The 13,479-nt window shown below is 44.1% G+C and overlaps 3 protein-coding genes across 5 annotated transcripts in view; 1 reads left to right on the top strand and 2 right to left on the bottom strand.

Annotated features, from left to right (window-relative positions):
• Positions 1-2,594, bottom strand: part of ndst1b (N-deacetylase/N-sulfotransferase (heparan glucosaminyl) 1b) — a 36,189-nt gene extending 33,595 nt beyond the window's left edge. For both annotated transcript variants that reach the window (XM_055512387.1, XM_029165210.3), the window contains exon 1: positions 2,377-2,594. The gene's annotated coding sequence lies outside the window, so the exon portion shown is untranslated. The remainder of the gene's footprint in view (positions 1-2,376) is intronic.
• A 1,915-nt stretch (positions 2,595-4,509) lies between these two features.
• On the top strand, positions 4,510-9,307 carry rbm22 (RNA binding motif protein 22). Its single transcript, XM_029165608.3, has 11 exons — positions 4,510-4,638; positions 5,726-5,779; positions 5,856-5,885; positions 6,000-6,132; positions 6,279-6,379; positions 6,910-7,082; positions 7,393-7,593; positions 7,685-7,849; positions 8,131-8,216; positions 8,323-8,451; positions 8,563-9,307. The coding sequence occupies exons 1-11, from the start codon at positions 4,585-4,587 to the stop codon at positions 8,715-8,717; spliced, it is 1,281 nt and encodes a 426-aa protein (XP_029021441.1). The 5' UTR covers positions 4,510-4,584; the 3' UTR covers positions 8,718-9,307.
• On the bottom strand, positions 8,844-13,479 carry LOC114864691 (myozenin-2-like). Of its 2 annotated transcripts, none has more exons than XM_029165609.3 (6): positions 13,325-13,479; positions 12,905-13,030; positions 11,883-12,046; positions 11,285-11,438; positions 10,505-10,688; positions 8,844-9,750 (listed from the first exon to the last, which is right to left on the bottom strand). In XM_029165609.3, the coding sequence occupies exons 1-6, from the start codon at positions 13,434-13,436 to the stop codon at positions 9,567-9,569; spliced, it is 924 nt and encodes a 307-aa protein (XP_029021442.1). In that variant the 5' UTR covers positions 13,437-13,479; the 3' UTR covers positions 8,844-9,566. The 2 variants fall into 2 exon arrangements, with proteins under 2 accessions (XP_029021442.1, XP_029021443.1); XM_029165610.3 differs by having other exon boundaries at positions 12,905-12,995; positions 13,325-13,452.

Here is a 13,479-nt window from a genome sequence, read left to right as displayed (position 1 = left end):
CAACTCTCCAGGTTTTCCCCAGGATTATAGATGCTATCGGATCATTTGCTAATGCTCGGTTGTGCTGTGCTCTCTGAAATGTATTTACTTCTCTCCCGCTCTCCAGTTCCCCCTCACGATAGCACAGCCTAAGCCCAAAAATGCCACGGACACATTCCAGGCAGAAAAAGGCATCTCAACACAAACTACTTAACAGACAACAATGACACAATCTGCCTCTTGCGTTCTGGCAAATTCATCCAAGAGCTTGACTTAATAAGGGAACGCGCGGGGTTGTCTGCCAAACAGCACGCTACGTTGTGTACACGTCCAACTGCAGATTCCAGTATCTCCAGCAGCCAGTGGTGGTGTAGTAGTACATGAATAGGAACCATGGGGAATAGGACTGCTGCACAAAGCGGCGCTTATACCCACTAGAGAGGGTCGAGGGGCTTGAGTTTGGAAAGATGCCGATTTCAGGGCCGCTCTAAGGAGAGGTCTGCCCTCCACACACCGCGAGGCAGCGCCGCCGTGGAAAAATGAAAGAGCTGGCATGTTATTGGGCGCCGCAGCTCCCTACAGTCACCCGAGTGTAGTATTAGATTTGATAGTATAGTAGCTGGAGAGAAATTAGATTTACACTCTCCTCTGCATGAAGATAATCTGCAATACAGCAGTCAGAGCCGTGATTCATAACAAAGTACCCTCCTCTCGCTCACTGGCGTTTTTCCCCCATTCGAACTTCTTTAAGCAGTCAAAACGCCAAATCACCTGTGATCGTTCCTCATTCTGATAAACGGCCCGGCGTCACCGTACCTGCAGTGTTTAAGCCACGTCGGCGGGCGCATTGTAACCCCGGCCGCCGTATTTCACAGGCACGTCTGCGCGAGGAGATGCTGATATATGATCAAATGGCTGCGAGAGCAGTGGCAGCCTTCATCGGCTGAAAGCGCTGGATCACAGCATGTTTGGCAGCCAGCGGGAGCAGTCAGATGGAGGGTTAGAACAACCAGACAAACAGTTGGCACAGATAAATAGAACAGAACTTAAGATTCAGCCCTCCGCAAATTTGACAAACAAATGACAGCAACCACACACTTTTTTAAAAATCTAATCTGCAAATGGAATAAGCCGTGCATTTTTTTTTTTTGTAAACAAATGCAGGGTGGGACATGTGATAAACAACACATGGCTGGGGAAGAGCAAAAATGTGAAGCTGCACAACACACGAAGCCAGGAGGACAGCGCTTTACAGTCGCAGGAACATCGCAGGGAAAGTCCTTACGACTTTGCCAGATACATTCGGCGTGTGAGTCATTCTTCTTTAGCAATCTCTCACTCACATAGGTGCCTGCCTGCGTGCGTGCGTGCGTGCGTGCGTGCGTGCGCGCGCATTCACCCAGAGGCAGCACATTTCAGGCACGTCTGCTCTGCCCCTTTTTTTGCTACAGAGCAACTCAAGTGTTTATAGTATTTAATAGATGCAGCCACCTTTTGTGGAGAGAAGCGTTCTCTTTATAAAACACCACAAAGCCGCTTCACGGGACGACAACGCTCACTGATGCTCGGCGCGCCACATAAACAACACATGAAAACTATTAAAACAGCAAATCAGTGCAACCTAAACTGCCCTACTTTTCTGGGAAACTCTCTTCGGAGGTTGATATAGCGAAGTCCCTTCTATCTTCTTTGTTTTCCCCCCCTGCAAATATATTTCTGGTAATCAGCCTGCAGAGGACTCCTGCTGCTACAGCTACATAATAAATAACCTGATGAGCGGTCTGTGACCTGTCAGCACTGCTGATCATTCATTGTTTGGACGTAATAAATCGTTGCATCCCCGCGTCGATCCTTTGTGCAGACAAATATACGGACCTGATATTATGATCGTTTGGCCACAATATTGGCCGAGACCCAGGAGACTGTGGTTTGTAGGTGAACTCTACAACGCCGCCTCATTGTTAAAGCCGACTCGGACCGACCATATTAATATCCTGCGCCCGTCGCAGGCGCTACAAAGTTGCAAAAACAAGTTTCGCTGGGTCGCCGCTGGTACCGAGCTGCAACACGGGGTCCGGCTGCATAAAGGAATTCCCACATTGCAGCTCGGAGCGAAGCGGCTACGCGGAGCGCAAACTTCGACCTGACCCGCTTCAACAATAACGCTCGCCTCCGCTCTCCGCCGCCATACGGACGAGCCGAGAGCGGCGCGGAGGCTCCAACGCGGCGCCGCGGGGGGAGAGAGAGAGTCAGGCCGAAAAGCTGGCCTCACTCCCCGCCTGCGCCAGACAACGTCGGCTGGCCTGGCCTGGAGAGACCGAGCGGCGGAGCTTCCAGCCGCCTGGTACGAAACGTGCGAAAAACACACCGCGACGACACTTGAGTCGACGTGCTCACCTTGTTTGCTGCCTAGCTGGATTCGGGACGACACGGGTCGGCTCGGATGAATGCGGGCTCGAGGCACGCTGGGCGCATGTCGTCGACGTCGCCTCGGCTCGCTGTCGGTCGCGTAGTGGAAGCGGCACAGCAGACTCGGCCGGGAGAAATCGGGAAATCTGAGAATGCCCCCTCTCTTTCTGCAGCGCTGTGTGCCGATGCTGCACGGCCCATATCTGCCGACAGGAGGCGCCAACGAGGCACCGCTCTCTCTCTCTCTCTCTCTCTCTCTCTCTCCCTCATATGCGCACACATGCAAAACACGCAAGTCGTCAAAGAAATGACTGTGCGATCATATTCCCGCAGGGGTTTCTTTTTCCGCAGTAGTGACATTATTGTGCAGTGATATTTGAATCACTCGGAAAGTTTTAATGATTCACATGTTATTAAGAGCGGGAACTCATGGGTCGTAGTGATCAGTTCATCACATGTGATTACACAATGACGGCCTGTTTTTTGTGAAGCCAGTGGACGTTTTGCGTTAAGTAGTTAATTAACATCCATTCAAATTTCTGCGTCCGAAGAAGAAGTCAGTCCTATATAAACATAATATCACTACTAATGATTCAGTAGTGATCTTGAAATAGATATGACACCAGAACAGTCTTGAAAACAGTAGCTTTGTTTAAAATGTTAATTATATTTTTAAAACAATATATTTAATGCCTAATAGCAATTAACTGATTATAACAAACATCATGTCTTTGTAATATGTAAAAAACAACAACAGATGAACATGGATTTAGAACCGGACAGCAAATGTTCCATAAATTAACAACAGACGTAGAAGTAACATGAATTAACTAACGTCTTCGTTTAACCTGCCCCACGCCATCACAACAATCAATACCACTCTAATACCAATTTCCTTCAATGAAGCTCTGGACGGTGCGTTCATTTGTTGCCTAGTATCACACCTATATTTCCTCTGACCTTGTGACTCATAAGGTTGGTGATTTTCATTATAGAGGAGCTAAATCCAAGACAAAGCCGGTCTTCACAGCTTTGACTGTCTCATCCATGTCACATGACAGAGGAGGCAGGGTCACACGACTCATTAAGAAGCAGAGGCGATGCCCAGAAGGTCTGCTTCGGTGTCCCATTAAATGTAGGCCAAGAGACCAGCTGTGCACCTGGCCATGTAGGAAACTGGAGAAGGACACCAGTAGACATGTCACTTTAAATGTTTCCCATGGTAATATGATCAGAGGAGCTGAGGCATAATCAGTGTCACATTGTTGATGAGCACAATGCAACTGATTATACCTTTAAGTCATTGAATCTAACTGAGACGTCAAAAGCAGCAGTAGGAGGCAATAGAGATGTTTTTTTTTACTTTGGAGTGGTCTAAAAATAAAGCAGACTTCTGACCTCTTGAATGGCAGCTGCAATGAGTTGCCAGTTCTCCAGGCCTGCATTTAATCCCAGTCCTTTGACTCGACAACCTCAGCCTGACCTTAAATAAACATTAGGGACTTAATGCACATCCTAATCTCACACACCCTTTGCACCACTAATTGGAGTTTCACACGATAAAGACACCCTGACCTCAATAGGAACAGGTGGATAAACTGTAAGTGGACTACACAATTGGCTTATAGCAGCTCATACACACCAGCCCATCAGCCTGTCAGTCTGTCCTTGTTTAAATCCTTGGTACTCATGTCCTTTATTTAAGTGAAAGTTCACTAATACTATGTAAAAATACATGAATAAATAAATGATGGCACAGTTTGGCACATCTCAGTTGATATATATTTCAAATGAAAACTGTATTCTCATACTTTAGTTGTTTAATCAGTGCTGCTTTTATATTTAATATTTACTAGCGTAATTTATCAGTTGGTATTTGGCTTTTAAAACAACACAATTATAATATAATTAATGTTTTGCAGATTTAGTACTAACTGCTATCAAGTTGATTTAGTGAAGTAAAAAGTACAACATTTACAAATGTAGGCTAATGTTCCAATACAGTACAAGCACCCTACAAAATAATTAAATGTACAGGCATATACTAATTGGTTTAAAACTTTTTTTTTTACTTTGTAAAGCTGCGTACAGCGGGTAGTTTATTGAAATAGGGCGACACCCTAAGGTGAAACGTGATTTTCTGGCGCGGTGCATTGTGGTCTGAAAACCCCGGCCTTCTTTGACTCACTCTGCAAGATGGCGACGTCCCTGGGCTCGAACACCTACAACAGACAGAACTGGGAAGACGCAGTATGTTTAATCGTCGTTGTATTTTATACTACATGGAAAACGACCACTACACAACATTTTTCCAGAGCCATTTAAACATTTAAAGTTAGTGTAACATGTGTCCGGTTAAGGTTATTCTGGTAGTTTTACTGGATAGCTTGTTAGCCTTCCGTTAGCTGATAGCAGCAGCGTGGCTGCTTCATTCTGAGTGCGTTTCTGCTTTTCGTTGTAAAAATCAGTCCGTCCAGTCTTAGTTAAAGTTTAAATCAGTGTAGTAACGACGCTAGTGAACTACAAAGAGCAGGTGACCAGAAACTAGTTTCCTTTCAGGCTAACCATCTAATTTCCTAAAGTTCCCTCGCTCTGCTAACCCGCGCTAGCACTAGCTGGCTAACAATAAAACGGAGGAGCGACTAGTACACAAATACCGAGTTTAGCTCGTCTGAAATATCTAGTACGTATTATGCTGGAGTTTCGGTTGTAATTGTTTCTTATATATGCTATCAGTATGATTTAACTGTAGCTTAGCAGGCATTCACTAAATCTAACCAACCCAACACATACACACAAAGCGAGGATAATAATGACTTCATCTCCCCTGGTAAATAAGTTAATGTATTTTAGTTTACACACACGGAACTTCATACTAATAATGAGTATTCCATGTTCCAGTCACCAGAATGACAGGTCGTCCACTGTAGTGGCTAGTGGCCTCTAGACACTAGAATTAAATTCTATTGTCTGTCCACTTTATGTTCTTATCATGCTAACCATGCTATATGTGGAACTGTATCCCCTAAAACGTTTATACAAGAAGGCCTTTGGCCAGGATTGGTTTTGTGCACACGCTGAAATATAAACTTTGCAACCTTAGACTGTGTAGTTGACGTTACGTGACACTTATATTTGGTTGTTTGGCTGAGGCTGTCAGTGGGATGGATTTAGGCAGGTCATTTTCTGCAACTAGCACTTGGACTGAAACAACATCCATTACCAGATGGAAAAGTAGTAAGTGAGAGAGAGAGAGAGAGAATGCAGCCCAAGTTAGTGTTTCAAAAACAAAAATGTTGTTGGTTAGGGTTAAAAAAACAAACCGTTTGTTTTCCAGGATTTCCCAATTCTGTGCCAGACATGTTTAGGAGAAAATCCTTACATTCGTATGGTAAGTTGAAATAATTTTGGATTGTTCTTGTGCCTGTTCTGTAGTGGTTTACATTTGCTTTTGCTTTTTCTTGTAGACCAAAGAGAAATATGGGAAAGAATGCAAGGTATGTTTCACATTAGTATTGATTCAGAATTATGGTACAATTATATACAATGTAGTGTGACTTAGAACATTTCTTTATTAATAAATATATCTCTAAAAAATTTTTATTCCTCAGATTTGTGCTCGGCCCTTTACTGTGTTCCGGTGGTGTCCAGGAACACGTATGCGTTTTAAGAAGACAGAAGTCTGCCAGACTTGCAGTAAAATGAAGAATGTTTGTCAGACGTGTTTGCTGGACCTGGAGTACGGTGAGTCTCTTATGAACAGTAATTTGGCTGTTGGACATGTTTTTTAATGCAATTTCCTCACTGTGGGACTATTAAAGGTTTTCTTATTTATCTTATTCTTTTTTGGTGTGAGAGATCATATGTCACTTTTGGCATTTGTTTTACAGGCTTGCCTATCCAGGTTCGAGATACTGGGCTTTCCATTAAAGATGAGGTTCCTAGGTCTGATGTGAACAAAGAATACTACACACAGAACATGGAAAGAGAGGTAAAGGTGTTTTAAAATGGTTTGTTATTAGTTATGGGTCAGTCCTGAATACTTTAAATAAGGAATCTCTGCTTAGTATGGGCATTTTTGTATTGATCATTGTTTCTGAGCTATACATTTTAAGTTATTTACTTGGCCAACAATATAACTATGGTAACAAACAAAAAAGGAAATGTAGGTACATGGACGTTGGTACTTTAAGTACTGTAGATATTTCCTACATCATAGATTCTTTCAAAAATTAAATTTCAAAAAGTATTTTCCATACAGATATGATTTACGCTATTTATAGCACAAGTTTTTAAACAGGTATTTAATTGTCATTGTTTTCACAAAATACTGTATGGAAGTAAATATTAATGACTTCCCTTTATTGGAAAGTAATTCATACTAGAGGTTCATTTATACAGTATTAAAGAAGTAATAATGTAGTGCAGTGACTCTAGCTTTCCTTTACTTGTAAGATTGATCATTGATTAGTCATTGATTCCAGTGTGTCTATCTGTCTGTCTGTCTTTCTGTGAGCACAGATAGCGAATACTGATGGAACACGGGCAGTAGGCCAGATAGGCAAGGCCACCAGCTCTAGCGATATGTTGCTGAAACTTGCCCGGACCACACCATACTACAAAAGGAACAGGCCACACATCTGTTCTTTCTGGGTGAAAGGAGAGTGTAAGAGAGGAGAGGAGTGTCCATACAGGTGAGTGAGACTTTATCCTGAGGGTAGACCTGGCGCTATTTATAACACATACCCCCATATGTTATTCCTCATTGCAAACTGGAAAAATATATATATATATCTATATATATATATATATATCTATATATATATATCATATCTATATATCATATCTATATCTACATATCATATCTATATATCATATCTATATATCATATCTATATATATCATATATATATATATAATATAATATATCTCAGTTAATAATCTCTGCATTGGTTTCAAATGAGCCAACAGTATTTTATGACTATGGCCCTCCTTTATTCCTCAGGCACGAGAAACCCACAGATCCTGATGATCCTTTAGCCGACCAGAACATAAAAGATCGTTACTATGGTATTAATGACCCAGTAGCTGACAAGCTGCTGAAACGGGCCTCAACTATGCCCCGACTGGACCCCCCAGAGGACAAATCTATCACTACTCTCTACATAGGGGGTCTGGGAGATACTGTCACAGATGGTGACCTCAAGTAAGGATTTCTCTAAGATTTAATTAAGTGTTTTTAACTTTTTAATATCCATCCTTTTTGTTCTGTTTAACATTTATTTGTTTGATTGCAGGAGTCACTTTTATCAATTTGGTGAGATTCGCACCATTACTATAGTCCAAAGGCAACAGTGTGCCTTTATCCAGTTTGCCACTCGACAGGCAGCTGAGACGGCTGCTGAGAAGTCCTTCAACAAACTCATCATTAATGGCAGGAGACTTACTGTCAAGTGGGGAAGGTGAGGACCAGATGAAGATTGTTAAAGTGAAATATAGGAATGACATGTTATTAAAGTCAACCCAAAGAAACCTGCCCCAGAGAATAATTCTTAATTAACTTACAACCCAACGAATCAGACCACTACAGTGCAGTACTGGTGAAGATTTCTAGTAATAATTTGCTTAAAAACACTTCATGATGGGAGCATATGTGTGTGTAAAAGCCTGGTGTAGTGCTACTGTAGATGCAGATGAGCTGTAATAATGTTTCATGAGCTATTTCATATGTAACTTGTTTTAGGTCTCAGGCAGCAAGAGGGAAGGATGGCAAAGATGGTGTGAGTGAGATGGGAACTAGGCTTGATCCAGTTCCTGGACTTCCTGGAGGTGAGTTTGCCAAAAGAATTGGTGTTGGTTACACATTATGTTTCGTTTTGAAAAAAGGTGCGTTTGGGACCGGAAACTTACATTTCTTTTTGTCGTGGTGCTGTAGCTCTTCCTCCACCACCAGCTTTAGATGAAGAGACTCCTGCCAACTACTTCAACCTGGACCCAAGCGCACCTCCTGCTGTGATGAACCTTACTCTACCCCCACCTCCAGGCATTAACCCACCTCCCCCAGGTACAAATCTGGACATCACATATGCAGCTTTTGTCATATGCATAGGGAAGAAAAGCCAAATAAAAACAGCTGTTATGTCATGTTTGTTGTTTTTTCCATCTTTCCTATCAGGTTTTGGTCCTCCAATGTTTCACCCCATGGGTCCTATGGCTCCACCAATGCCCCCGCCAATGAGCATGCGACCTCCTGGTCAAATCCACTACCCATCTCAGGACCCTCAGCGCATGGGTGCCCATGCTGCACATGGTTCACGCCACAGTGAATAGCTGCTAAAGCGAAATAACGCTGTGATTTGGAGTCTTTCTTCACCTAAATCCAGACCTGGTCAGGTTCTTTCAGTGCATGTGAAACCCACAGCTTAACTCTGGAAGATACAAAACTAGGAGAGAGTAATTATTTCCTTAAAGAATAAAATGATTTATTATGCCACCTGCTGTGCAGTTAATAAACTGTACAAGCACCTTCTGGAGAGACAACAACCAGCATGTAACAAGATGACTTAGTCACTGCTCGTAGGTAAAATGCAGCAGAACAACATCTGATCAGTGACACTTAACATGATGGAAAGCTTCAAACAAGAGAGTATTGACCAGTGTGATCAGGGCTGTATGGTTTTGACAGGCTGCTCTTGTAGGAGCCAATGTACATATAACACGTTAACATTAGGTTAAATTTGTATTCGTCACGTACAGTGTATCGTGTGGAGGAGGTGTATTTTTAAACCTTTTCAGTTACATCCACTTTTTTATTTGATGAATCCATAAATGTTCCTCGTCATGTTGACTGACTGACTGTAAGGGTTTCTTTGAACATTGTTTTCACTTGTCATTAAAATGACTCGGTTTTATGATCTCAATCTCTGTTTTATTCTTTATGTATGTGTTGCTTTTCAGTCTGACATATTTATATGAGAAGAAAGTAAAGGTCAAACTGATCAGTTCTGGACCCCACGGAGGTAATCAACTGATTGCAGCATTCAGTGGTTGCCTCAGCTGGTCAGATGACACAGTAGTCGCCTGCCACACATGCAGCATTTTCCTTCCCCTGCACTGGTCTGTGATTTACAAGAGCATCACCATCTTGACAAAACATGTCAGTGCTTCAGTTTGTCTCTTTCATAGTTCATTAGATTCAGGACAGTAATCAAGTGCCCATCCTCTGGGTGCTCTGTTGAAGTTGGGTCGCTGACACATGCGGTCCAGAGCGACACCGGGAAGGTTCTGGGATTCCACAGCCTCAAAGCCAATCACTGGTACCACCCTCCTGCTGGCCATAGCTCCCCCAAAGGGCATAGGCGATCTGGGGAACAGAAGAGCCCGGACTGAGCAGGATGGATGCATTGTGTTTCATGTTCCTGGCAAAATGTAATGCAAGGTATCACATGGCACATGCTCCTTCCTATAAGGGGGGAGTTTTAGATGAAACACGATAGCCATTCTAGTCATCTCTGATTTGAACTTGAGATCCTGTTAAAGGGAAATAAATGCTTGGGATTCAGGATAAAACTCGGCGTGCTGAAGTGGACCTCTTCTACTAGTGTAGCTGCTCTGACCATTAGCCCAGTTCAGATTTAATTACGGCTTCATTACTTCATTATAATCCTCGCGGAATAAATGGATCCCTCCATAGGGGGTACAGTTCCAGACGAGCTGGCACAAACCAATTGACTGACAGCCTTAATTGAGCAAAGTCTGAGTTTGTCTTTCATATACTCTCCATCTGCTTGAGCTGAATCCCCTCTCTGCCTCACTGCTGTGATGCAAGTCCTTGTGTGCCGTGAGAAAGGTGATTCCCTTTCGTGCGCATTCTGCCTTGGGGAGGGTATTAACGGCCCGCAGCCCCCAGTAGATCATCTTTCAAGTGCCATCAAAATAGCCATCGTGTAGCCACACTCCAAGGAAGCACAAGGCAGAGACTGGATTCATTTTCAAACTGCGGAAACATGGAGCGGAGCCGAGCGATGGGATGATGGTGACGAATGGCACTATTTGAAGATGGGCCTCGGTGCCCATGTGTCTTTTTTATTGAGTGTTGACTGGTGAAGCAGATTTACCTGTTGAAGCACCTGTAGTTGTCCGGCTGCAGCCTGTGTGGGAGCTGCGGTGGCTGGGTATTGAGGTCAGCCAGGAGCTCCTGGTTGTTTCCCAGGGCCTCCCTCCATGGGGAGCAGTAGGATGTGGGGATTACTGTTGCATTGAACTTCTCATGGGGAATATTCTTCAGAGGGCCACAATATCCTGTTCAAAACAAAACTCTGATGTAACGTCTAATTGTTAACGATGACATAACGCTTGCAGAGTGCAGAGTGTACCACTTTATTCCTATGTAAATGTATGTATTACTTGAAGTCAGGAAAATAAAGGCCATCGTGTTGAGATAATGGATAATCCTTAGATTTAGAAACTAAACACAAAACTAATTGGATAACGTCAAGAATCAAGCCTTAACAAAGCAAAAACAGATTTAATATACATACAAATCCATTGGATGTCACTGCTGTCAGCATTAAGGAGTACAGTAAGTGGATCTCAGTGTGAATCCCCGATAACAAACAGAGCTTAGCCCACTGTCAGTCAGACTAGAAGCGGTGCCTTCTGTCAGGCCAAACACACAAAGCACTCAGCAAAGACGCTCAGGGGTAATTGCTCTCTACAAACCGCAGAGGCTCCTGCCGCCGATGATAATGAAACTCATTTATTAGCTCGCTGCATTTGCACGTTGGAGCTGAACACTGGCTGATGTGAATGAGATACAGGCTCCGTGCTTTGCTCAAGCCTCATTGTTGAGCCAGTCTTATGGCCTGAAATCCCTGCTTGGGTGCATTATGGTCTACCTGGGGCGAGGACGTCAGGGCAGCCCTTCTTCGCTACAGTCTTCTGCAGATTCATGACCAGACTATGTTTGCCAGGGATGGAGAAAGCCTGGTTCTCCTTTCCTCCTTCTGGTTCTGGGGTGAGGTGTGAGGAAAGAATGTCGTCAAGGTGGACCTGATGGGACAAAGTTGGGTCTCTTAGTTTATGTAATTAGAAGGACACTTGACCAATTCACTCGTGTGTGTCACCTAATGCTTCATGTGGTTGTGGGTCAGCTTTTGACTGTTGTGGGTCTCACAGCTCGAAGTGCGGTTTTATAAAAGCTTCTGATAAACTACATTGCCTAATTAAAAGAACACTTTATACTGAGATAACTGGTCATATTTAATTTAAGAGGAAAAAGTGCCTAAAGCGGAGGCTTTGCAGATTCTCTTACTGTGGTAACTGCTGAGGTTCTTAATGCCTGTGGCTGCAGAGGTCAGAGTAGAGTCGCAACAAACTGGCTTTTAATTTGAGTTGTTTACAGGACAAGGCCCCAGAGGCTGCTGTTAAGTGCGTGTATTAGATATGTCAAACACAGGTTTGTGATTCTGGGTGAGTCGGCTGCTGGTTGTTTACATTGTTTGTGTCGTGAGTAGCATTGGTGCTGTTCTCCAGCGTGAACCTCTCGGCTCTCCTCTGTCGCTCCTGGAACATGCGAGAGCCTCGATTATTGGGAAGGTTGAGCTCCTCTATCATCACATCCTTTGGAACGCTGATCTTCTTGCCCAGATTAGGACCCCCTGGCACAACGGAGGTAAAGGAATACGGAGTTATACTAAAGATGCCAGCCCATTTTCAAAATGGCCTCATCAAGGCTAAAGAAATTAGTTGGCTGAGGCTTGTGTGAACTGAATCCTGTGCAAATCTACCACACACGGCAGTATGCAGCGACTTCCAGAAACCAAAGGGACTCAGAGCGTCTCCTCTCATCGTTTCGTTTCTGTCAACAGCTGAGTGTCACTGATACGTAAAGGCAAAGCATGTGCAGCATCACTAAGTTGGTATCCGCACAACTTTTGCTCCGGGTTTTCTCAAGGGCACGTCTCATGTTCTATCATGTCACAGTGGAGGGTCTGAAATAGCCTTGAGATTATGTCAAGGGTGTGTAATGTTTGTTATGGTCCAGGGTCTCATTGGAAACCAGGCATATAAATAGGATCTTTGGATGAAAAACTCGCATAAGAGTGGATGGCACTCTTCCTTGCACATGATAAGTTTTGGAGGAGGTCTGGGCAGACGCCACCCTCGAGGACATGCCTTTGATCGGCCTGTGTAAAATTCAGAGGTGGGAGTCACATTTTGCTGAGTTTAGGGGACTCAGTTTTAAAGCCTAGCTGGCGGACTGGTGGAAAACACACAGAGCAACTGGGAGGCTTCCCGATAAAACGTTTTTCAGCAACACACGGGCACAGCTGGGATTTGGGTGCTCCGTGTGGCCCCGGGCAGCCCGCTAGCACGCTCTGATGCTTGGTTCAATTACAACTGACAACCCTGACTGCGATCACACACGAGTTGTTGACGCAATGGAACAAATAGACGCATGTAAATGAACGTGTGTAATATGTGTGTAGCTCCAGATGTGTCCACAGGACCCCTACCTCCTCTGGCTTCCCTGGACAGGGCTTTAGCTTGTAACATCCTTTGTTTAGTCAGGTCATCCAGGCTCAGCTGCATCATCATCGCCTTCCTCTGACGGACACAGACGTGTGAGACCACAGCACAAACTTTAAAACACAATCACGTGAATGAGTCGTCTCCTCCATTTATTCTGGGTACATTCCTGCAGCTCTGCCTCATGTAATACATTTCACTGATGACTGATTAGCATCTTCATTAACAAAGCTGCACCAGACAAATGTGTTTTGTAAGTTCTCCATTTCCAGCTCATTAAGGCTCCAGGCAGCTTCCACATCTAACCCTCGTTCTGCTCATCTCATCTCATCACCTCTCTCTCTCTCTCTCTCTCTCTCTCTCTCTCTCTCTCTCTCTCTCTCTCTCTCTCTCTCATCAGGCCTTACCTGTGTCTCCTGCCCGGCTGTAGGCTGCTGATCTCGCCCCGGAGCTGAGATGCTTCGCTGATCCACTCCCGACACTCCTCGGCAGAGAAGCAACAGTCTGTATAAAACTCATCCCAAGATGCCTCGGGTGGTTACCTCAGAGGGTTTATTTTAGC

The sequence above is a fragment of the Betta splendens genome, chromosome 10 (assembly GCF_900634795.4).
Source record: "Betta splendens chromosome 10, fBetSpl5.4, whole genome shotgun sequence".
In the NCBI taxonomy this organism is placed as follows: domain Eukaryota; kingdom Metazoa; phylum Chordata; class Actinopteri; order Anabantiformes; family Osphronemidae; genus Betta; species Betta splendens.
The sequence above is the reverse complement of the archived record's forward strand: the minus strand, read 5'-3'. Positions and strand labels throughout refer to the sequence as shown.

Excerpts from the sequence above, each read along its gene's own strand:
- LOC114864691 (XM_029165609.3), bottom strand. The coding sequence starts at position 13,436 with ATGAGTTTTATACAGACTGTTGCTTCTCTGCCGAGGAGTGTCGGGAGT. Across the intron at positions 13,031-13,324 it reads CAGCCGGGCAGGAGACACAG|TTTGTGCTGTGGTCTCACAC; the intron begins GTAAGGCCTGAT and ends TGTGTTTTAAAG. Across the intron at positions 12,047-12,904 it reads GTCCAGGGAAGCCAGAGGAG|GGGGTCCTAATCTGGGCAAG; the intron begins GTAGGGGTCCTG and ends CCGTTGTGCCAG.
- rbm22 (XM_029165608.3), top strand. The coding sequence starts at position 4,585 with ATGGCGACGTCCCTGGGCTCGAACACCTACAACAGACAGAACTGGGAA. Across the intron at positions 6,133-6,278 it reads TTTGCTGGACCTGGAGTACG|GCTTGCCTATCCAGGTTCGA; the intron begins GTGAGTCTCTTA and ends TTTGTTTTACAG. Across the intron at positions 8,452-8,562 it reads CATTAACCCACCTCCCCCAG|GTTTTGGTCCTCCAATGTTT; the intron begins GTACAAATCTGG and ends CTTTCCTATCAG.